The sequence below is a fragment of the Oryctolagus cuniculus genome, chromosome 7 (genome assembly GCF_051225735.1).
Source record: "Oryctolagus cuniculus isolate XC-2025 breed Fujian yellow rabbit chromosome 7, ASM5122573v1, whole genome shotgun sequence".
Classification (NCBI taxonomy): domain Eukaryota; kingdom Metazoa; phylum Chordata; class Mammalia; order Lagomorpha; family Leporidae; genus Oryctolagus; species Oryctolagus cuniculus.
The window spans coordinates 111,320,441-111,342,502 of record NC_142873.1 but is presented as its reverse complement, the minus strand read 5'-3'; the positions used below and the strand labels follow the sequence as shown (position 1 = coordinate 111,342,502).

Genomic DNA, 22,062 nt, shown 5'->3' with positions numbered 1-22,062 from the left:
CAGGTACCTCATCAAAAGCCGTGAGTGAGATTCTCGAGAAATATATAGGCCTGTACTTTGGTAAGGCTGAAAAGCAGGGGGATGGAAAGTGCTGTAACAAATAAAGCCATTGGTTTTCCATGACAGAGATCTTTCTTTTCCTTTTTTTTTCCCCCTCCAAATTTTGACATGGAAGTTGCAACCTCATTGAAAACTCTAGGTCACATTACCCATTTGGATCTTGGGATCACATCCAGTCACTGAAGTTAGCAGAAAAAGATGACAGCCTATGAAAGGAAATTGTGGAGAACGTTGAGTCCTGCCATGAAAACACCTTTGCCCTTTGGATTACGTGGTGCATCCCTCCTCCAGCCTTGGTGCAGGGAAGCAGACCATGATGAGTCCTGGTGACCCTTCCTCAGCGTCTGCACCAACTCTCCCAATTAGGATTTCCGTGTACTCTTTGTTGTGTGTCCAGCAAGATATTTTTGCCATCTTAGGGGAGTTAAGTCTCTGGGACTTGGTTTTGACATCACATCAGTCCTCTGTGTTATAAATAGATTCTCTTTAGCCAAGACAGATGGTTTCTTGAGATCACAGAGGGAGATCACACTTAGCATCCCATTGTGTTTGCAGCCGATCATCTAAACCGACCTTTTAAAATAGCAAGATAATGATGAGCATGGGCCTCTTGGGAACGTTTACAAGCACAGATGGACCCAATCGTCACTGAGAGAGTTCTGCCTCTGTTGTTTTAATCTCATGCTTTTGGAGAATGTGACTCTTCTGTAATAGGTTGCACATGTTTGCTCAAGGCTGCCCTTTCAGGCGTTTAGCCTAGTGGTTAAGAAGCCTGAGTCCTGCGTTGGAGTGCCTGGGTCTGGTACCTGGCTCTGGTTCCTGTTACCCAAAGAATAAATCATAAAGTTAACCTTCTACTTCTAGCGTATCTAATAGGAAGAAAAGAGGTTAGATAGACAAACAAAGAGAAAATATGCAAAGCCACTACAGTCCCCACTTTTATTCTTTGTCACAAGGCTATCAATCGCATCTGTGACTTTCTCCTACTACCCACTGCTCATTTCCCTTCCCTTTAGCCAGACCTGAGCTGATCAAGTTTCTCTACCTGGTGGAGTGACCCAAATCATCTTTAACACTCTTTGCTCTTTTGGAATGCTGTAATTTTCCATTAACCTTTACTATTGAGTATAAGGTATATCCTCTGTGCCCCCAAGAATTTCCTGGCTTTTGGATTGAGTCCACCTTGCCCCCACTGGGTATGCAACTTCCTCTTGAAGAATTACATCAGTCACTCCAGCCAGTAGAGTTCCACTTATTTCTCACTGTTGGTTAAGTGGTGTGAGCAGTTCAAGTTGACCAGGTGGCAACCTCATGTTTGAATTCAGTAGATCCATTGTTGTTCCCCCCGATGCCACTACCACCACCACCCCATAACCCCTTGGAAACTAAGGTGTTCAGGTCATCAGAGCTCAGAATTGTGAGGATAAGAAGCAGAAATTCTGTAAGCAGAATATTATAATAATATATAGTACATATTGTAGGATATATAATTATAATGGAGCAGCCTCTTCTGCTTTCAGTCCTTGATTCCCAGATTCTGTGGAGAAGATATCACCATATAATAGTCTCTGATTCAAGGTATATGATGCACTGTATCTAACAACAGTGGTGAAAGAAATTCTCCAATAGGCAGAAATTCAAGCCATACATTTGGTAGTTTACTTTGGAAGGAGAAAACTTCATTCTTATAGGGAGTTGTCTCCCAGCTGGAGCTAGGACCAGGCCTTCAGTGAGCCGTTACAAATTACAACTAGGCCAAACAGTTCCTTTTGATGAGATGAATGGGAAAACTGGTTAATTTTGTAGACATGAACCAACTCTCATGCTTCCTTTGTATCAAGTGAGTTCCTTTGTACAAAGGATTGGAATGAGTTATTTGGTCATTGTTCAGAATGCTTGATCATACATATTTATTTCCTTCTACCCATCCATCCATCCTCTCATCCTCCTACTCCATCTCTGCCAATTAATTTACACTGAAGTCCTAAAGTTCAGAGGACTCACCCTAATCTGCCTAATGAAAGACCAAAGGCTTTTTTCTCTTCTGATGCTTGCACCGTATTCCTTAAGCCTCCACCTGAATCCCTTCTTGTTCCCTTCTCAGAAATGTTTGCTTGCTGATTAGAAGCTTTATCACCACTGTCCTCAGAAGAAATATAATAAAGCTCTCCAGACTCATTCATTGGAGTTGTTTTATTATCAGCCTTAGGAGTTCTAGAAAAGAAAAAGAAAAACTCAAGAAATGAATCCTTTGTCTTGGAATATTGGTCGACTTGACCAGAGCAAATAAAGTAGACAAAGATTGAGAATAAGGTCTCCAGGACCCTTTGTGTGTGTCTCTTCCCAGGATACCATTGCCAGAGAGCCCATGCTGTAGACACTGTGCTCTAGCAAACCTGACAGGCAGCATAGCAGAGTAATGAGTGTGGTTCTTTGACATCAGAATCTCAGATCTTTAACCATGGGGTCTGGACAAGTATCTTTACCTTCCTAGGTTAAATCTTCACTCATGCAACAATGGTAGTGACAAAACTCTACCTCTTAAGGTTATTTTGTAGGTTCATCAATATAATGAATTTAAGAACCCCAGCTGGTGTATGCCTATCCTGAGTTCAGTTATTGTCAAGTATTAATAAGCATTTGTATTAAAGGAGATCTTCACCCTCTTATACACATGTCTTTGATATATTACCTGTGGGCTGCTGTTGTAGCACAGAGGTTTAAGCCACCACCTGCAATACCAGCATCCCGTTTGAGCGTCAGTTCAAGTCTCAGCTGCTCCATTTCTGATCTAGTTCCTTGCTAACACACCTGGAATCTAGCCCAAGTACTTGGGCCCCTGCCACCCGTGTGAGAGAACTGGATAGGGTTCCAGACTCCTGGCTTCAGGACCAACCATTGAGGCCTTTTGTGGAGTGAATGAGTGGATAGAAGACATCAGTAGATACAAAATGGAATGCACTGGGGGCCAGTGCTGTTGTGCAGCAGGTTAAACCCCCAAGCTGCAGCACCAGCATCCCACATGGATACCAGCTTGAGTCCTGGCTCCTCCACTTCCAATCCAACTCCCTGCTAATATGCTTGGGAAGCCAGTGGAAGATGGCCCAAGTGCTTGGGCCCTGCATCCACATGGTAGACCTGGAAGAAGCTCTTGGCTCCTGACTTTGTCCTGGCCTAGCCCCAGTCGTTGTAGCCATTTGGGGAATGAACCAGTAGATGGAATACCTCTCTATATATACCCTACCACCACTCCCCCTCTCCCTCTTCCTCTCCTTCTCTCTGTAATTCTGCCTTTCAAATAAATAAAAATAAAAAAATCTTTAAATAAAGTAGAATGAACTACCAGGTGATAGTGAGTGCCTAATCCTAAGAAATACTTTGACAAAGACAAAGGCCAGGCAGATATTCTGCAATGAAATCTTTACTATTAAACTTTGAGTTATTTTTTTCTTTAACCACAGAGGATCATTTACATTTGTAATTCTTTTTCAAGATGATGATAGTATAGGAAAATGATTTCTCTCTCCCTCTTTCTTTCTCTGTGTATTTCCACTCACAAATTTCTTGGAATTTCAATGTCCTATTTTTTAATTTAGAAGAATTTTATTTAAAAAGCAGAAAGGTAAATTGTTAATGAACAACTTAATACATTATCCCTCTTAGTAGTTTTTTTATCTGTTCTACTTAATATGACTGGTTTAGTTCTGTAATTGATGCACAGTTATTCTTAAGTGTTGAAAATTAACTGAAATGTGATCCCTGCTGAACATGGGAGCGGGAATGGGAGAGGGAAGAGATGTATAATTTGGTACATGCTCAGGCTGACTTGCCCCAAGTGGTGGAGTTGGAAGCATACCAGGGGATTCCAGTTCAATCCCATCGAGGTGGCATGTACCAATGCCATCTCACTGTTCCAGGTGATCAATTTCAGTTCACAGTTGGTCATGGTGGAGGGACTGGGAGTCAAAGGGAGCACATAGACAAGTCTAGTACCTGCTAACGCTAACCGATGGAGTAAATAAAGGGGAGAGTGATCCAACATGGGAAGTGAGATACTCAGCAGACTCATAGAATGGCAGATGTCCTAAATAGCACTCTGGCCTCAGAATCAGCCCTAAAGGCATTTGGATCTGGCTGAAAAGCCCATGAGAGTATTTCAGGCATGGAAAGCCAAGACACTCTGGCAAAAGATCTCTGCGAGTGAGATCCCAGTGGAAAGAACAGGTCATCAAAGAAGGAGGTACCTTTCTCTGAAGGGAGGAGAGAACCTCCACTTTGACTATGACCTTGTCTAAACAAGATAAGAGTCAGAGAACTCAGAGGGCTTCCATAGCCTTGGAAACTCATGACTGGAGCATAGGGAGATTACTGATGCCATAGACAGGAGTGTCAATTGGTAAAGTCAACAACAGGAGTCACTGTGCACTTACTCCTCATGTAGGATCTCTATCCTTAATGTGCTGTACATTGAGATTTAATGCTATAACGAGTACTCAAACAATATATTTCACTTTGTGTTTCTATGGGGGTGCAAACTGTTGAAATCCTTACTTAATGCATACTAGACTGATCCTCTGTAAAAAAAAAAAAAAAAGAAAAGAAAAGAAATTATCAATTCCCAACTTGACTCTCACTGGGATTAAACATGACAATAGGTCTGATCTGATTTCATCATCATTTAAAAAAAAATCATCTATTATTTTTCACTTTATGTTTCTGTGTGGGAGCAAACTGTTGAAATCCATACTTAATGTATACTAAGCTGATCTTCTGTATATTAAGATAATCGAAAATGAATCTTGATGTGAATGGAAGGGGAGAGGGAGTGGGAAAGGGGAGAGTTGTGGGTGGGAGGGACGGTATGGGGGGGAAGCCATTGTAATCCATAAGTCGTACTTTGGAAATTTATATTCATTAAATAAAAGTTTAAAAAAAAAAAAGCAGAAAGGTAGAGAGAAAAACAAACAGCTCTGATCTGGTGATTAACTCTCCTAGTGCCCACAGTGGTCTGGCTGGCCAAAGCCATGAGCTGGGAACTAAATCCAGTTCTCCAATGTGGATGACAGGGACCCAAGCCCTTGAGATCACCTTCTGCCTCCTCCCAGGATACACATTAGTGGCAAGCTGGACTTAGGAGCACAGTTGGGACTCAAACCCAGGTACTAATATGGGATGCTAGCATCGTGTCCCACAGCTTAACCACTAGGCCAGATGCTGATCCCTTGAAGTTTTTAAGCTAGAGAATAAGGCCTCTGCTGGTGCCGCAGCTCAATAGGCTAATCCTCCGCCTAGTGGCACTGGCACACCGGGTTCTAGTCCCAGTCGGGGCGCTGGATTCTGTCCCGGTTGCCCCTCTTCCAGGCCAGCTCTCTGCTATGGCCCGGGAGTGCAGTGGAAGATGGCCTGAGTCCTTGGGCCCTGCACCCCATGGGAGACCAGGAGAAGCACCTGGCTCCTGGTTTCGGATCAGCGCGGTGCGCCGGCCGCAGTGGCCATTGAGTGGTGAACCAACGGAAAAGGAAGACCTTTCTCTCTGTCTCTCTCTCTCACTGTCCACTCTGCCTGTCAAAATAAATAAATAAATAAATAAAAGAATAAGGCCTAATTATTGTGACAGTTTTCTTTGTTTTATGGAAATTGGTGAGTACATTTTTGAAAGGAAAATCTAGAAATAGCAGCTCTAGTTTCCATACTTACATTATTCTTTTATGCCTGGAGGTAAATCTGTTTCTTCAGCAGGAGAAACAGTCAGATTAGGGCACTGGTTTTGTCTTTATGTTCTAGGTACCATTCTATTATAAATAAGGGCAGTCAGTGGATTCCCAGGATAGATTTATTAAATTTAAATATTCTTAATAATAAAAAGACCTGGAAGGGTCAAATTTAGAATCTTGTCATTTTCTCCCCAAGTTTCAGGTCTTCCTTTTATTCACCTCCCTCCTGATTTAGTACTAATTTTATTTATTTATTTGTTTGTTTATTTGAAAGGCAGAGTTACACAGAGCAAGAAGGAGGGGCAGAGAGAGAGGTCTTGCATCCGCTGGTTCACTCCCCAGATGGCTGCAATGGCCAGAGCTACACCGATCTGAAGTCAGGAGCTTCTTCCAGGTCTCCCACATAGGTGCAGGGGCCCAAGGACTTGGGCCATCTTCTACTGCTTTCCCAGGCCACAGCAGAGAGCTGGATTGGAAGTAAAGCAGCCAGGACTTGAACCAGTGCCCATATGGGATGCCGGCACTGCAGGCAACAGGCAGCTTTACCCACTACACCACAGCACCAGCCCCAACTTAGTACTCATTTACTACATTCTTATTAATGAGAAGTTCTGTAGCAAAAAGTATCAAGGTAGAAGGTTTCTCCCACCTGGATACCATGTGGCAGAGTTCTTCTATCTAGAAATTGCAGTGAAGAGTACTTATCCTGGAGCTGGCATTGTGGCTTAGCAGATTAAGCCACTACTTGTGACACTGGCACCCCGTTATTGGAGCCCTGGTACAAGTCCCAGTTATTCTACTTGTAATCCAACTCCTGCTGTTGAGCTTGGGAAAGCAGCAGACTGCCCTAGTGCTTGGGCCCATGCCACCCACACGGGAGGCCCAGATGGAGTTCTGGCTCCTGGCTTTGGCCTGGCCCAGGAGCTGAATGTGGCTATTGTGGCCATTTGAGGAGAGAGCTAGAGGATGAAGGATATATCTGTGTGTGTGTGTATCTGTGTGTGTGTCTCCCTGTCTGTATCACTCTGCCTTTCAAATAAACAAGTAGGTAAATCATTTAAAACAATAAATAAAAAAGAATACCTGTCCTTTGGTTGTATCCACATGTTGGGTCTGAAGGGGCCTCACTTAAATTCGTCATGTTGCACACTGTCATTTACCCATTGTATTTGCCAATTTAAATGTAGGACTCCAGCCATTTAAACCAGTGGGTATTTTTAAAGTAAGCAGAATAGAAAACCATTTTACCTTTGATTAAGTGTTTTATTTTGCTGTTCCCCTTCACATGAACTTTGTGCAGTCTGTTTCATGAGGCGTGTGGTTGGCTTTGGCGGGTAATCCCCCAAAGCCTAGCTCCTTTTATCGTTATTGCTTAAGTCATATATTTTTATACAAAACATCTTATTACCTTCATCTTATTTTAAAATCAAAGCAGATTTTGCAAAAAGTCTATGAATCACACCAAAAGAATGTTAACGAATAGTACCTCTGAATTTCCAGATTTGGACATTTGCTGATCTTAACGAATATGACCATAAGCAAAAATGTTATGCAAGCTGAGTAAAATTTAAATAAATAAGGACCAGATGGAACTATAAAATATAATTCAAATATTATCCAATTTCCTCAAAATAAATCTATATTTCAGTATGAAAAATTATATTCATATTGATGAGTATCAACTTCTTGTTAAATCAGACTTGGCAAGGGAACTCCTTTTAAGTAAACATGAGGCAGTTTCTTTATTGAGCTTAAAAAGAGAAAGCCATTCAGTCTTAAAATGGCAAACATTTTTATATATTCACGACAGTTCTTATGTTTGCTGTTTTATTGCTGTGATTTTTCATTTTATATATTAGTTACCTATAAATAGTGTATAAGAGTTTATAATCCCAGAGTTTAAGTTTTAGAATTATTGACATTGTCCACTGCATTAAAACATGTAGAGGGGCCAGGTAAAACCGCCTCCTGCAGTGCTGGCATCCCATATGGGCACTGGTTCGAGTCCTGACTGCTCCACTTCTGATGCAGCTCTCTGCTATGGCCTCGGAAAGCAGTAGAAGGTAGCCCAAGTCCTTGGGCTCCTGCACCCACATGGGAGACCCAGAAGAAGCTCCTGGCTCCCAGCTTCAGATCAGTGCAGCTCTGGCCATTGTGCCCATTTGGGGAGTGAACCAGCAGATGGAAGACCTCTTTTTCTCTCTCTCTCTCTGCCTATACCTATCTGTAAATCTGCCTTTTAAATAAATAAGTAAATCTTTAAAAAAAATGAAACAAAAACCCATAGAGACTGGTGTTATTTCTTTCCATGTGACTGAGTACTTTAAGCCTTACTTTTTGAAAGACAAAGTTACAGGCCGGCGCCGCGGCACACTAGGCTAATCCTCCACCTTGTGGCGCCGGCACACCGGGTTCTAGTCCCGGTTGGGGCGCCGGATTCTGTCCCGGTTGCCCCTCTTCCAGGCCAGCTCTCTGCTGTGGCCAGGGAGTGCAGTGGAGGATGGCCCAAGTGCTTAGGCCCTGCACCCGCATAGGAGACCAGGATGAGTACCTGGCTCCTGCCATCGGATCAGCGCAGTGCACCGGCTGCAGCGCGCCGGCCGCGCTGGCCATTGGAGGGTGAACCAACGGCAAAGGAAGACCTTTCTCTCTATCTCTCTCTCTCACTATCCAAAGACAAAATTACAAAGAAAGAGAGAGAAAGAGATCTTCCATCTACTCATTCACTCCCCAAGTGGCTACAATGGCCAGGGCTGGATCAGGCCAAAGCCAGGAACCCAGAGCTTCTTCTGGATCTCCCATGTGGATGCAGGGGCCCAACCTGTTGGGCCAAGTTTCACTGCTTTTCCCAGGCGCACTAGCAGGAAGCTGGATCAGAAGTGGAGCAGCCAGGTCTCAAACTGGTGCCCACATAAGATGGCGGTATCTAGGTGGTAGCTTAACCTGCTATGCCACAATGCTGACCCCTAAGCCTTAGTTTTATGTCAAAAGAGCTGCTATATCTATAGCTGATTTAATACTCATTTATGTTATCTAATAGTTTATTACCTGAGAATGTTTGTGTCGGTATTCCAAAATAGTACATACTGAAATTATAACCCATCTCTTCCTTTCCAAGGAGTTTTGTAGGTGTGTATTAGGGCATACAGACATCTTTGATCCTTTCATGGCAGTTTTGTAGAGATTAATGAGAGTTTGACAACAGTCTAATATTCTCATAAAATCTGTGCAATGAACTCAAATTTATTAATGAGCAGAGTACCCATATTTTAAAAACCATGATTTCTAGTAGGATATAGAAAGGTTTCTCAGACTCTTATTGTTGACTTACTGTCCTTGTATAGCTATAAACTAAATTCTGGTTTGTCTAGCATTAGACTAAGGATTTTGCTATCTTCATCATATTTTCACTTCCAAGTTTTTTGGCCTTCCTGCTGAGAAAATAGCCTACAGTGTAGAAGGCACATCTGTGTATGATTTCTGAACAATGACAGCCATGGAGAAGAACTGAGTCAAGTAGTGTCTAAAAGTAGCATCCCTCCTCTAAGGCAATAGATCTGAACTATGGTTTCTTTTAGGAGAAAATTTAAATTTCCATTTTTAAAAGATCTATTTATTTTATTTGAAAGGAAGAGTTAGAGAGAGAGAGGGAGAGACAAACAGGAGAGATCTCCCATCCACTGGTTCACTCCTCAAATGGCAACATCAGCTGGAGTTGGGCCAGGCCAAAGGCAGAAGCCAGGAGCTTCATCCAGGTCTCCCATGTGGGTGCAGGGTCCCAAGTACTTGTGCCATCTTCCGTTTCTTTCCCAGTCCATTAGCAGGGAGCTGGATCAGAAGTGGAACAGCCAGAACACAAACCAGCACCCTTATGGGTTGCTAGCACTGTAGGCAGTGGTTTAACCTGCTGTGCCACAGTGCAAGCCCCCAAAATCTCTATTATATGTTCAATATATTTAATATTTCTATTAGTCCACATGGGTCTTCCTTTTGAGAAGGGCTTTTATCTGAAAGCAGGATAATAAGATATAACTCTTAGTATCATTGGTAAGTATGCTTTCCCTTTTAAATATTAAATTTAATGAAGAGCTTTTCTGTAGTTAAAATGTCCCTTAGGAATCCCTGTAGGGCTGCATGTTGAGGCCTTTATGAGTATAGCAAAGACTGTGTTTATTTCCAGAGTGATCCAAATTAAGTAAAATGTGCCTGAAAACAATAAAATTAAATCATGTAGACATATTACTTTAGCTACCATATAATTATTACCAAACTTTCATCCTGAATGCTTGTTAAAACAGTCTACTAAATATATCTAGACTCTCATTCTACCAAATAGTTCACCCACAAAAGGGTGCTTATTGATATCCTTCAGCCCACAGGAGACCCTTAGTTAATTTTTCTAACACATGACTTTTTTAAGTATTGTGGGCCTATTGTGGCAATAAAATTGCATTTTGCTGAGTGCATGGTGCGTTTGTGAGTTACCTGATCTCCTTGTTGGCAGCTTGAACAGTAAAGAGAATGTTGATGGATGGGCTGAAGTATCTGAAGACTTGGACTCTGAGGATATACTGTTAGAGATTATGAAATTCCTTTCCAGCAGTTCAGAGCGTAAATCCTCTTGGAGGAGTTTGAGATTTTTGTAGGGCTCAGTGATAATTAAGCCTCTCACACTGGCTTCTTTAAATTGTTCTCTAAGCTAAAGTAAATCCTTGGAAGTTCAGATGGATTTTAACATCCATTTGTAATGGGTATTTTGGTGACGTTCCACTAATACTTTACCATCAGAGGATTGGTTGGATTGAGGTAGGATTATGACATTCTGACCCCATCTACCTCTCTTTCCTTTCCTTCCTCCCTCCCATCCTCCCTCCCTCCCTCCCTCCCTCCCTCCCTCCCTCCCTCCCTCCCTCCCTCCCTCCCTCCCTCCCTTCCTTCCTTCCTTCCTTCCTTCCTTCCTTTCTTTTTTTTAAAGATTTATTTATTTATTTGAAAGTCAGAGTTACAGAGAAAGAGAGAGAGTCTTCCATCAGATGGTTCACTCCCCAGTTGGCCGCAATGGCCAGAGCTGTGCCAATCCAAAGTCAGGAGCCAGGAGCTTCTTCTGGGTCCCCCACGCGGGTGCAGGGGCCCCAAGACTTGGGCCAACTTCTACTACTTTCCCAGGCCATAGCAGAGAGCTGGATTGGAAGTGGAGCAGCCGGGTCTCAAACTGGTGCCCATATGGGATGCCAGCGCTTCTAGGCCACGGCCTTAACCCACTGCACCACAGCGTCAGCCCCTCTTTCTTTTTTTTAAGATATATTTTATGAGCCGGCGCCGTGGCTCACTAGGCTAATCCTCCGCCTTGCGGCGCCGGCACACCGGGTTCTAGTCCCGGTCAGGGCACCGGATTCTGTCCCGGTTGCCCCTCTTCCAGGCCAGCTCTCTGCTTTGGCCCGGGAGTGCAGTGGAGGATGGCCCAAGTGCTTGGGCCCTACACCCCATGGGAGACCAGGAGAAGCACCTGGCTCCTGCCTTTGGATCAGCATGGTGCGCCGGCCGCAGCGCACTGGCCGCAGCTGCCATTGGAGGGTGAACCAACGGCAAGAGGAAGACCTTTCTCTCTGTCTCTCTCTCTCACTGTCCACTCTGCCTGTCAAAAAAAAAAAAAGATATATTTTATGGGGCCGGCACTGTGTAACAGTGGGTTAACACCCTGGCCTGAAGTGCCGGTATCCCATATGGATGCCGGTTCGAGACCCAGCTGCTCTACTTCCGATCCAGCTCTCTGCTATGGCCTGGGAAAGCAGTAGAAGATGGCCCAAGTACTTGGGCCCCAGCACCCGAGTGGGAGACCCAGAAGAAACTCCTGGCTCCTGGCTTCGGATCGGCACAGCTCTGGCCATTGCAGCCATCTGGGGAGTGAACCATCAGATGGAAGACCTCTCTCTCTCTCTCTCTCTCTCTCTCTCTGCCTCTCCTCTCTCTGTGTAACTCTGACTTTAAAAATGTGTATATATATTTTTTATTTATTTGAAAGGCAGAGTTGGAAAGAGGAAGAGATCTTCCATGCACTGGTTCACTCCCCAGATGTCCACAACAGCTAGGGCCAGACTAGGCCAAAGCCAGGAACCAGGAGCTTCTTGTGGTCTCCCACATGGGTGCAGGGGCCCAAGCACTTGAGCCATCCTCCACTGCTTTCCCAGGCCAATAACAGGAGCTGGATCTGAAACAGAGCATAGGGGACTTAGACCAGCACCCATATGGGATGCTCTACGGGCAATATCTTAACCTGCTGTACCACAACACCAGCCCCAACCTCTCTTTTCTGAGTCATTTTGATCTCAATTTCTTGATAATCATTGAGCAAGCATTTATTAAGTGCTTCCTTTGGGCTCAGCACCAGGATACCATGATGAGTTGCAAGTAGCCAGGTCCTGAAATTGTCCTTCGTGAACAGGACATAGTATGGGACATAGATCCATGGACAGTCAATCACTTGTGATACTGTGCTAAGTTCAATAATACTAGTAGATTTAGTGGCAACCCACAAAAAGAGCATTCAACTTTCCCAGGGAAGAAGTCAGATGCAGGCGTACACCTTCCGGATAGGTTAACGCCGGCGAGACCTCGGAGACACCAGACGCGTTTATCGGCTTTTCAGCTTCCACTTTATTTTTCAGCAGACTCGCGTTACATGTCGCGAACGCCCGCCGTCTTCGCCTCCTCCAACCCTCTTATATATCCCGCCCTGTTACCGGCATTCATTCACAACTCCTTCATTCACCACTCCCGCTTATAACTCGCGTTCATTCACAGCTCCCGCCTGTTACCGGCGTTCATTCACAACTCCGCCTTTTACCAGCGTTCATTCATAACTCCCGCCCACCGTCCACCTATTTATATATGATTCACGGAAAACATGTTACCAACTCAACAAGAGTAAGTGTGGGAAACATGCAATAACAGGATGCTTAAAGTCAAAACAGGATCTTGCAATTAGCAACGGGCAGGGTGGAAAAAGCCCAGCACTAAATTTCTTGTGCTTGTACATGTCGGGAGGGGCACAGCTGGCCAGGCTGTCCCGTTCCCCGACAGTCAGAGAAGATTTCATTGAAGCAGTGGCAGTTGATTGCCTCTAATAGAATTTCATGAAACAAAGGAGGCAGCAAATAAAAGAAGGCATGACCTTCAAGCATGTTAGAGCTCTTTATACAGGATATTTCTGTAAAAGTACACAAGAGGGACGGCTTTTGGCCTGGGGGTTAAGGCACTGCTTGGGACATCAACATCCCACATCGGAGTGCGAGTCCTGGCTCTGCTCTCTATTTCAGCTTCCTGCTACTGCTGGCTCTGTGGGCATGTTCAGTGGCTGAGTCCCTGCCACCAGGGTGGGAGACCTAGGTGGAGTTCCCGGCCCTTCACCTTGACCTGGCTTATCCCTGACTGTTAAAGGCATTTGGGGAGTGACCCAGCAAATGGGAGCTCTCCATCTCTCTCTCTCCCTCTCTCTATTTCTCTTTCTCTCTCTCTCTCTCTCTCTCTCTCTCTCTGCCTCTCTGCCTTTCAAATAATTTAAACAAATAAGGGCTGGTACTGTATTGTAGAAGATTAAGCCACCGCCTGCAGTGCTGGCATCCCATATGGGCACTGGTTCAAGTCCTGGCTTTTCCGCTTCAGATCTAGCTCCCTGCTCCTGCTAATGCACCTGGGAAAGCGGTGAAGGGTGGCCCAAGTGCTTGGACTCCTGCACCCACATGGGAGACCTGGAAGAAGCACCTGGGTCCTGGCTTTGGCCTGCCACAACCCTGGCTGTTGTGACCATTTGGGAAGTAAACTAGCAGATGGAAGACTTCTCTCCCTCTGTGAAACTCTGCCTCTGAAATAAATAAGAGACATCTTAGAAAACAAAACAAATAAGATGTTTACTTATTTTATTTTTATTTTTTGAAAGTCAAATAGAAGGAGAGGTCTCCCACTTGCTGTTCACTCATGAAATGACTACAATAGCTGCTTCTGGGCCAAGCCAAACCCAGGACCCACAATTTAATCTAGGTCTCCTACACGAGTAACAGGGACCCAAATACTTGAGCCATCACCTGCTGTTCCAAGGTATTAGAAGGAAGCTGGAATCAGAAACAGAGCCAGGACTCTCAAATGGGGGCACCCCAACATGCAGTGTCAGCATTCTAACTGCTGAGCCAGAACCTTGCCCCCAGTAAATTTTTTTTTAAATACACAGAGGGATCGGCATTGAGGCATGGCCAGTTGAGACACCGACTGCAATGACACCATCTCACAGGGGCACCAGCTGCTCCACTTCCAATCCAGCTCCCTGCTAATGTGCCTGGAAAAGCAGCAGAGGATAGCCCAGGTGTTTGGGCCCCTACACCCATCCTGGATGGAGCATCCTTGATCCTGCCTTCGGCTCTACCCAGCCCCAGCCATTGGGGGCATTTGGGGATTGGGCCAGCAGATGATTGATATTATCTCTCTCTCTCTCTCTCTCTCTCTCTCACTCTCACTCTGCCTTTCAAATAAATAAATAAATCTTTAAAAAAAGAAGTATGGATTTCATTATAAAAAAATGCACAAAAAAGTCATGCTGTTTGTTTATAGATAGGGAGATTGGGTGGCTTAGGGACAAGCGGTAGCAAAAAGTTTTTCTGTGTGTACTATTTTGAGTTTAGTACCAGGTGCATATGTTATCTATATTTGAACATAAATACTTTTAGGACTGGAGACATTGAGAGAGTAGTTCATCAATACAATCGATTTGCTAGCCAGCTTCTTCCTCCAGGGTGTCTTTTTTTCCTTTTGTGTTTTTTCCAATTGTAGAATGCAGGAGTTTTCCTCTATTAAATGTATGTCAGACATAGGTCGTTGAGGGAAGCGTTTGTAAGCAGAAGGCTCTTCCCACTTCCCTGAACCCTGCCTGCCTCTTTTGATTAGGAAAACCCAACATCTGAGAGATTTCCCTATCCACTGGCCTAACTCTGCCCTAGCTCTGTAGTTACTGTGCCAAGTGAGTGATTCAAGTATCCAGAGGGACATTGTCGATTTTGTCTCAGTTAGCAAAGTGGTCGTCTTCCTGAAGTTTCTCCTGTAGCACAGTTACTAGGAAGACATTGGTTTTTGATTCTGTCAGTTTTGGTCATCTATCAATGATCCTAAGGTATATGCCATTATTAACAGAAATTAATCTGTTTTCTTGGGCTGAATAAGTTTTTATCTTGACAACATTTTATTGCTTGTACCTATTATAATGTTGCTTTGTATCCTCTCATTGAAAAAATGTTATCTAGTCAATAAATAACAGGCATGGACAGAAACAGGACTGAAAAGATGAAGGATGCAAGAAAAAAAAAAAGAATAACGGAGTTAAGAGAGGGAGCCTACCCTTCATGCTACGTGTAGTGCAGTCCCTTAACCTTGAGCCCAGGCTCACTGCGAGGTTCATAGATCATCACCTCACCTCATTAGACCAAAGGCTTTGCTTTCTACTTCCACAAGTCATCTTTTTGTTCATTGTCTATAAAATGATCAACTCATGGCCTCAAGGTTTTGGCTGCAGCGTTGAGGTAATAGTATTTCAACAGAATTGATACCACATGGAAAAAAAAACAATTTCGCTTTTGTGTAAGTGCAAAATAAAATACTCAAAACAGATGAGAAGCTTGTGTTCGTGGTAGGAGCACAGGCCTTGGTGCTGAGCAGTCTCGAGTTGGAATTTCATCTCTCTGCTTACAAGCTACAAAGACCTGGTCAAGTTTGAACCCTTATGAGTTTCCATTTCCTCAGCTGTAAATGGAACTAATGATACTGAACTTGCTTAGTTGTTAGGAGGATTAAATGGTACAAGTGGAAAGTGTGTAGTGTCTGTGGCACATAGATGTTAAATAAATGAGAACAGACATCTGATATTAAAAATAGCATTTATCACTCCCTTACTGTGTGCTGGCACAATACATAAGCCTTATCAGTAGATAATGTCATAAAAACCATGTCAAAGCTGAGACCTGGAGTCGTTAACAGTCCTCCCAAGCCTGTGGTAGCAGCCAAGATACAGATGGAGGAGCTCCGACTCCAGAGCCTTCTCATAGCCATTCCCCTCTCTGACCCCGTCTTGCAGTAAGCCAGCAATCCTCCCACAGGGAGATGATGAACAGGCTGATCCAGGAATACAGGCCTAAGAGTCACCCAGGTATTATTGAGTGGAGGGCTATTATTTAAATATGCAAAGAAAGGAAGGGCTAGCAGGGGAGAAGTCACTCAGAGCTGCAATTTTGCTTGAATAGCTCTAGAATTTAAAATTTAGGAAGCTATCCAAAAAGGAGGTAAAAATCACATGTGTGAAATGGGGATTTGGTGTGGTGATTAAGACACCAGGTAAGACAGCTGCATCCTCTTTCAGAGTACCTGGATGTAATTCCAGGTTCCAGCTCCTGATTCTACTTTCCTGTTAATGTAGACCGTAGGGGTAGCAGGTGATGGCTCAAGTACTGGGATCCTGCTACTCATGTGGTAGACCTAGATTGCATGGCTCAGAGCATCAGCCTGAAGTTGGCCCCTATCCCAACTCTTGCAGACATTCTCTGTCTCCTAAATAAATAAGTAATTAAAAAAAAAAAAAGAGGATAAGTACTTTGCCTAGCAGTTATGATACCTGCTTCCCACATCGATGTACCTGGATTCAGTATCCAGCTCCCATTCCATCTTCCTGCTAATGCAGACCCTGGGAGACAGCAGTGATGGCTCAGACCTGGACTGAGTTCCTGGCTTCTGACTTCAGCCCCACCACCACCACTATGGCAGGCATTTGGGGAATGAAAGTGTGTATATACACACACACATACACACACACACATGCACATACACATATTTCTGTCTCATTATCTGCCTTTTAAATAGATTTAAAAATAAATAAAAAAGGAAACAAGAATCATGGTACATATCAACTCCCAATTCCTTATTTAAAATAATAGGGGGCATACATTGTACCACAGCAGGTTAAGCCACCACCTGGGACACCCACAGCCCATATCCAAGTTCCTAGGTTCTAGTCTCAGTTCCCCTACTTCTGACCCAACTTCCTGCTAATGTGCACCCTTAAAAGCCAGTGCTGTGCCAATCCAAAGCCAGGAGCCAGGAGCTTCTTCTGGGTCTCCCATGCAGGTACAAGGGCCCAAACACTTGGGCCATCTTCTACTGCTTTCCCAGGCCATAGCAGAGAGCAGGATTGGAAGTGGAGCAGCCAGGACTAGAACCAGCGCCCATATGGGATGCCAGCGTTTCAGGCGAGGGTGTTAACCCGCTGCACCACAGCAGTAGCCCCAATGAGGAGTTTTCATACAGAAAGATTTTTGAGCCAAAATCACATCATTGGCCATGCATTCAGTATTTATGAGACTGTTCACAGTGTTTTCTCTTTATGTATGAGAGTCCATCTAAGGGCTTTGGATTCAGAATACTTTTAGGGAATAAAAACCCCATCGGGTCTTTTCTCTCCTTTTCAATTTGAATGGATAAAATTTTCTCATTTGCAATGTATCAAAATCAAAGGAGTTGATACAGAACATCAAGCCCTGTGAAATCCATGTGTAGTCTGGATTCAGTGTATGATTCTCCCGCTCCTGTGAAATGAGGTGTTTGGGCACCAGATGGCAAACCTGCATCTTGAAGAAGGTATTCCCAGGAGCAGCAGCACCCCTGCCTGCGTGTTGTCAGTACAGTGGACCCTTGTTGGGATATTGGTTGTGTTGTGGAGCTCACTGCAGGTCGCTGACGCAGCAAGTTTTCGCAAAATCATTCCCCTGAAACCGTCCAGAGAAGCAGACTCTTGCCAGCATGAAAACACCCTGGGTCTGGAAATTCCATAAGTCTAGATCTATTGCTGGTAGAAGATCTGAAAAATGGATTGCCTGGATCATGGCACCTTTTCTGGCTCTTGCTATCATAAGGACTGTTTTCAGAACTGTACAGATGTAGAATGGAAGTATTCAATATTGTGAAGGTATTTGGAATGCAGATGGGGTGATTCAGTTATAGGCCCCCTTCATTTTTGTTGTTGTTGTTGCTTCGCTACTCCAGAATTTGTATTTTAAAAAGCCCTCTAGGCCGGCGCCGTGGCTCACTAGGCTAATCCTTCGCCTGGGGCACCGGCACCCCAGGTTCTAGTCCCGGTCAGGGCGCCGGATTCTGTCCTGGTCACTCCTCTTCCAGGCCAGCTCTCTGCTGTGGCCAGGGAGTGCAGTGGAGGATGGCCCAGATCTTTGGGCCCTGCACCCGCATGGGAGACCAGGAGAAGCACCTGGCTCCTGGCTTTGGATTGGCGCAGCGTGCCGGCAGTAGCGGCCACTTAGGGGGTGAACCAACAGCAAAAGGAAGACCTTTCTCTCTCTCTCTCTCTCTCTCTCTCTCTCTCACTGTCTAACTCTGCCTGTCCAAAAAAAAAAAAAAAAAATCCTCTCTTTGCAGGGGCAGTGGAGGAAGGGTTATTTTGTGTTGTTTCTTTTTTTGTTTGTTTTGTATTTTGTAAGAAAGTAAATGTGGCTTGGAATTTTTTTTCCATCACTTATTATATGAGGGGTCTTCAAAAAGTTCATGGAAATTTGTAATATGAGAAAACTATCATGGATTTCAAAAAATTTTGCAGCACCTTTTTTTTTTTTTTAAAGATTTATGTATTTATTTGAGAGGCAGAGTTACAGTGAGAGGGAGAGACAGAGAGAGAGGTCTTCTATCCACTGGTTTGCTTTCCAAATGGTCTTTCATCTGCTGGTTCACTCCCCAAATGGTCACAATGGTCCACGCTGGGCCAATCCAAAGCCAGGAGGCAGGAGCTTCTTCCGGGTATCCCATGTGGGTGCAGGGGCCCAAGCTCTTGACCATTTTCCACTGCTTTCCTAGGCTGTAAGCAGACAGCTGGATTGGAACAGGAGCAGTGGGACACGAATCGGCACCCATAAGGGATGCTGGGGCTGCAGGTGGAGGCTTAGCCCACTACACCAAAGCACTAGGCCCCTACGACATTTTTTTAAAGATTTATTTATTTATTTGAAAGAGTTACACAGAGAGAGAAGGAGACAGAGAAAGAGAGAGAGGTCTTCCATCCACTGATTCACTTCCCAATTGGCCGCAACAGCCGGAGCTGCACCGATCCGAAGCCAGGAACCAGGAGCTTCCTCCAGGTCTTCCCAGGCAGGTGCAGGGTCCCAAGGACTTGAGCCATCTTCTACTGCTTTCCCAGGCCATAGCAAAGAGCTGGATCGGAAGTGGAGCAGCCAGGTCTCAAACCAGTGCCTGTATGGGATGCCGGCATTGCAGGCGATGGCTTTACCCACTACACCATAGCACTGGCCCCATTGCAAAATCTTTTAATTCTCCTTTTCCTCAAACTTTTTGAAGTGCCCTCATATTTTTACAAGAAATATTTCATTTTTTTCTGAATGTGAACTTCTGCAGTGCCATCCTTCTGGACTAATACGGAGTTCAGCCATTTTGGTGGCTCATTAACTCTCCAGGGTCTTAACAAAACACACAGACACTGGCAAGGCTCTGTGATCACTACCATCAGTCCACGCTGGTAATCTTCAAGCCCATCGTTGCCCAGGCTTGCATTATCTCTTTAAGTCCACGAGCTTGCAGCTTGGATATGGGGCTGCTTTCAAGGCTGGGATCCATTGTGCCTGGAGTCTGCCCTGCGCCTTCACCCTTGATGCTTGCCTGCAGGTTTCACAACCTGCGTGTGTCCAGAACAGAGAATGGAGGACCCCGGGGAGTACAGGTGAAATTCCTCACTGTGGATCTGTAGACCTCTGTATCCAGCCTGCACTGAAATGCTCTTGACCTCACCCGGCAGCCCTCCAAGACACCTAAACACAGTCTTTTCAGTATCCTCACTTTTATTAAAAGCAGGAGGGGCCCGTGATTTCTGGTTGCTCTAGTTGTCAGCACACAAGAAGCCCCAAGGCAAGGAATTTCAAAGCTTAACTTCTTGTTCAACAGGATGGGAAAGAGGGGGAAGTGGTGTGAACAAATTCAGTTTAATAATTTAGAATAATCCCACCAAACTATAAATATTTGGGTAAATAAATATGAATTGTTTAGGGAGTTCCTTTGGAAACCCTTAGTGGTGATTGCCTTGGGAGAACAGGACCAAGGCCAAGGATGGGAGGCAGTCTTTGTAACACCTGTCATTGCCTGAATCCTTTACATTGGTAATGTGATTTTTATGTTGATAAAAAAATATTTAACATTATTAATTTTGATACAGATTGTTTTATTCATTATTTATTAACTGTGAAATACTTTTCTTAAACCAACGCTTACTTCCTATTGATCTTGGTGTCCTCATTTCCTGGCTCAGAGTGCTGAGTTCAGAGGCATTAATATGTCCAAGATGACACAATAGCAGTCAGAGCTCAGATCCACAGCTGTCTTACACTTAGGTCCAATGCCTGCCTCCCCTATCCCATGCCTTGTCCTCCAGGGCTGATTCATTCCACTATGTCCTTCTCTTTCATTGCCCAAGTAATGAGGCTTGGCAAACCCCCTTAATCAGGCCACACATTTATACCAAATCTTTGAATACCCATAAAAACCCGTCTCAACCGTGTTTCAAAATACATCATAAAATATAAATGAGAATGACACATAGTTCACCTCAAGTTCATGCATGGCAGCAGCATACAGGGTAACAGTAAAACATGTGGGAAAAGTTTAACACGAATCATAGGAGACCTTAATTATATCTCTGAATAGCACATGGCTGTGTGTCTTGTTTATGTCAGAGAAGATACAACATTATTGGCAAATTATAGGTTGCTGCCTGTGGTTTGATTGTTTTCTTAAGGAAACACTTGTGGTTGTTGAAAATTAATAGTGATTTGTTTTTTATAGGATGCAATAGTTATACATGAAGTCTATGAAGAAGGAGCAGCAGCCAGAGATGGGAGGCTTTGGGCTGGTGACCAGATATTAGAGGTATATAATTTTAATTTTATGCCAGTAAATATGGTTCCTTTGCTAATCTTGATATACAAGGTCAATTTTTCTGTCTTCTACTCAGTTCTCTCCTCACTGATTTCTCTCATTTAACAGAACAGGTGCCCTATTCCTTTTTACCCCCCAACATACGTTGAACAACTTACTGGCTTAGAATCATGGCAGGCAATCAATCTAAACTTGTCCATGAAAACTTTCTTAAATTAAGAAGAAAAGTTCAACTTGTGCTTCTTTAATTTTAATAGAGACTGTATAACATCTAAATCAGATTTTTTTTGCCTCTCCATTATTATACCTTACTAATTTCCTCCTTAAAACACGTATATATATAGGAACAGGCATTTGGCATTGCAGATAAATTATCACTTAAGATGCCTGTATCCTGTATCAGAGTACCTGGTTTAAGACCTGACTCCGGCCGGCGCCGTGGCTCAATAGGCTAATCCTCCGCCTTGCGGCGCCGGTACACCGGGTTCTAGTCCCGGTCGGGGCGCCGGATTCTGTCCCGATTGCCCCTCTTCCAGGCCAGCTCTCTGCTGTGGCCCGGGAATGCAGTGGAGGATGGCCCAAGTGCTTGGGCCCTGCACCCCATGGGAGACCAGGAGAAGCACCTGACTCCTGCCATCGGATCAGCGCGGTGCGCCGGCTGCAGCGTGCAGGCCGCGGCGGCCATTGGAGGGTGAACCAACGGCTAAAGGAAGACCTTTCTCTCTGTCTCTCTCTCTTTCTCACTGTCCACTCTGCCTGTCAAAAATAAAAAAAAAATTAAAAAAAAAAAGACCTGACTCCACGTCCAATCCAGCTTCCTGCTGATGTGAACCCTGGGAGGCAGCAGGTGATGGTTCAGGGTCCCTGCCACCAACATAGGATTGAGTTCTGGGTTCCTGGCTTCAGTCTGGTCCAGTCTTGGCTGTTGTGGGCATTTGGAGAATGGCCCACAGATGGAAGATCTCTCTTTGCCTCTATCTCTGCATTTCAAATAAAATAACAGTAAAAATCAGTGCTCTAAAATACAACACAAACGTATAGACACACACAAATAAGTATACACAGCTAATACTTCAAAGCACCTTAAATTCTATTTTCTCAGTCCTAGTAAGTCTGTATGTCAGATGGAGCTCATGCCTTGCCCCAGTGCCTTCTAGCAGGTGAGAATGCAGACTCTTCTCCTTTTAGTTGGGATGGTTTATGGTGCTTATTAAAAACTGAAATGCTTGACTTGACTCCTCCAAATTGACTCACTTTTTAGCACAGTTATTAAAGACTTTTAGAAAGTGCAGGGCAGGCACTATCTGAACTA

At 44.3% G+C, this 22,062-nt stretch overlaps 1 protein-coding gene across 21 annotated transcripts in view; it reads left to right on the top strand.

Annotated features, from left to right (window-relative positions):
• The window catches only part of PATJ (PATJ crumbs cell polarity complex component), a 452,303-nt gene that overhangs the window by 382,632 nt on the left and 47,609 nt on the right, over positions 1-22,062 (top strand). For 17 of the 21 annotated variants that reach the window (XM_089337289.1, XM_070078398.2, XM_070078393.2 and 14 more), the window contains one exon: positions 20,658-20,741. In XM_089337289.1, coding sequence (XP_089193415.1) covers positions 20,658-20,741 — 84 coding nt within the window. Of the gene's footprint in view, positions 1-175; positions 2,370-13,998; positions 14,140-20,657; positions 20,742-22,062 lie in introns of those variants that run through there. The other 4 variants (XM_089337298.1, XM_089337296.1, XM_089337297.1 and 1 more) reach the window with 3 other exon arrangements.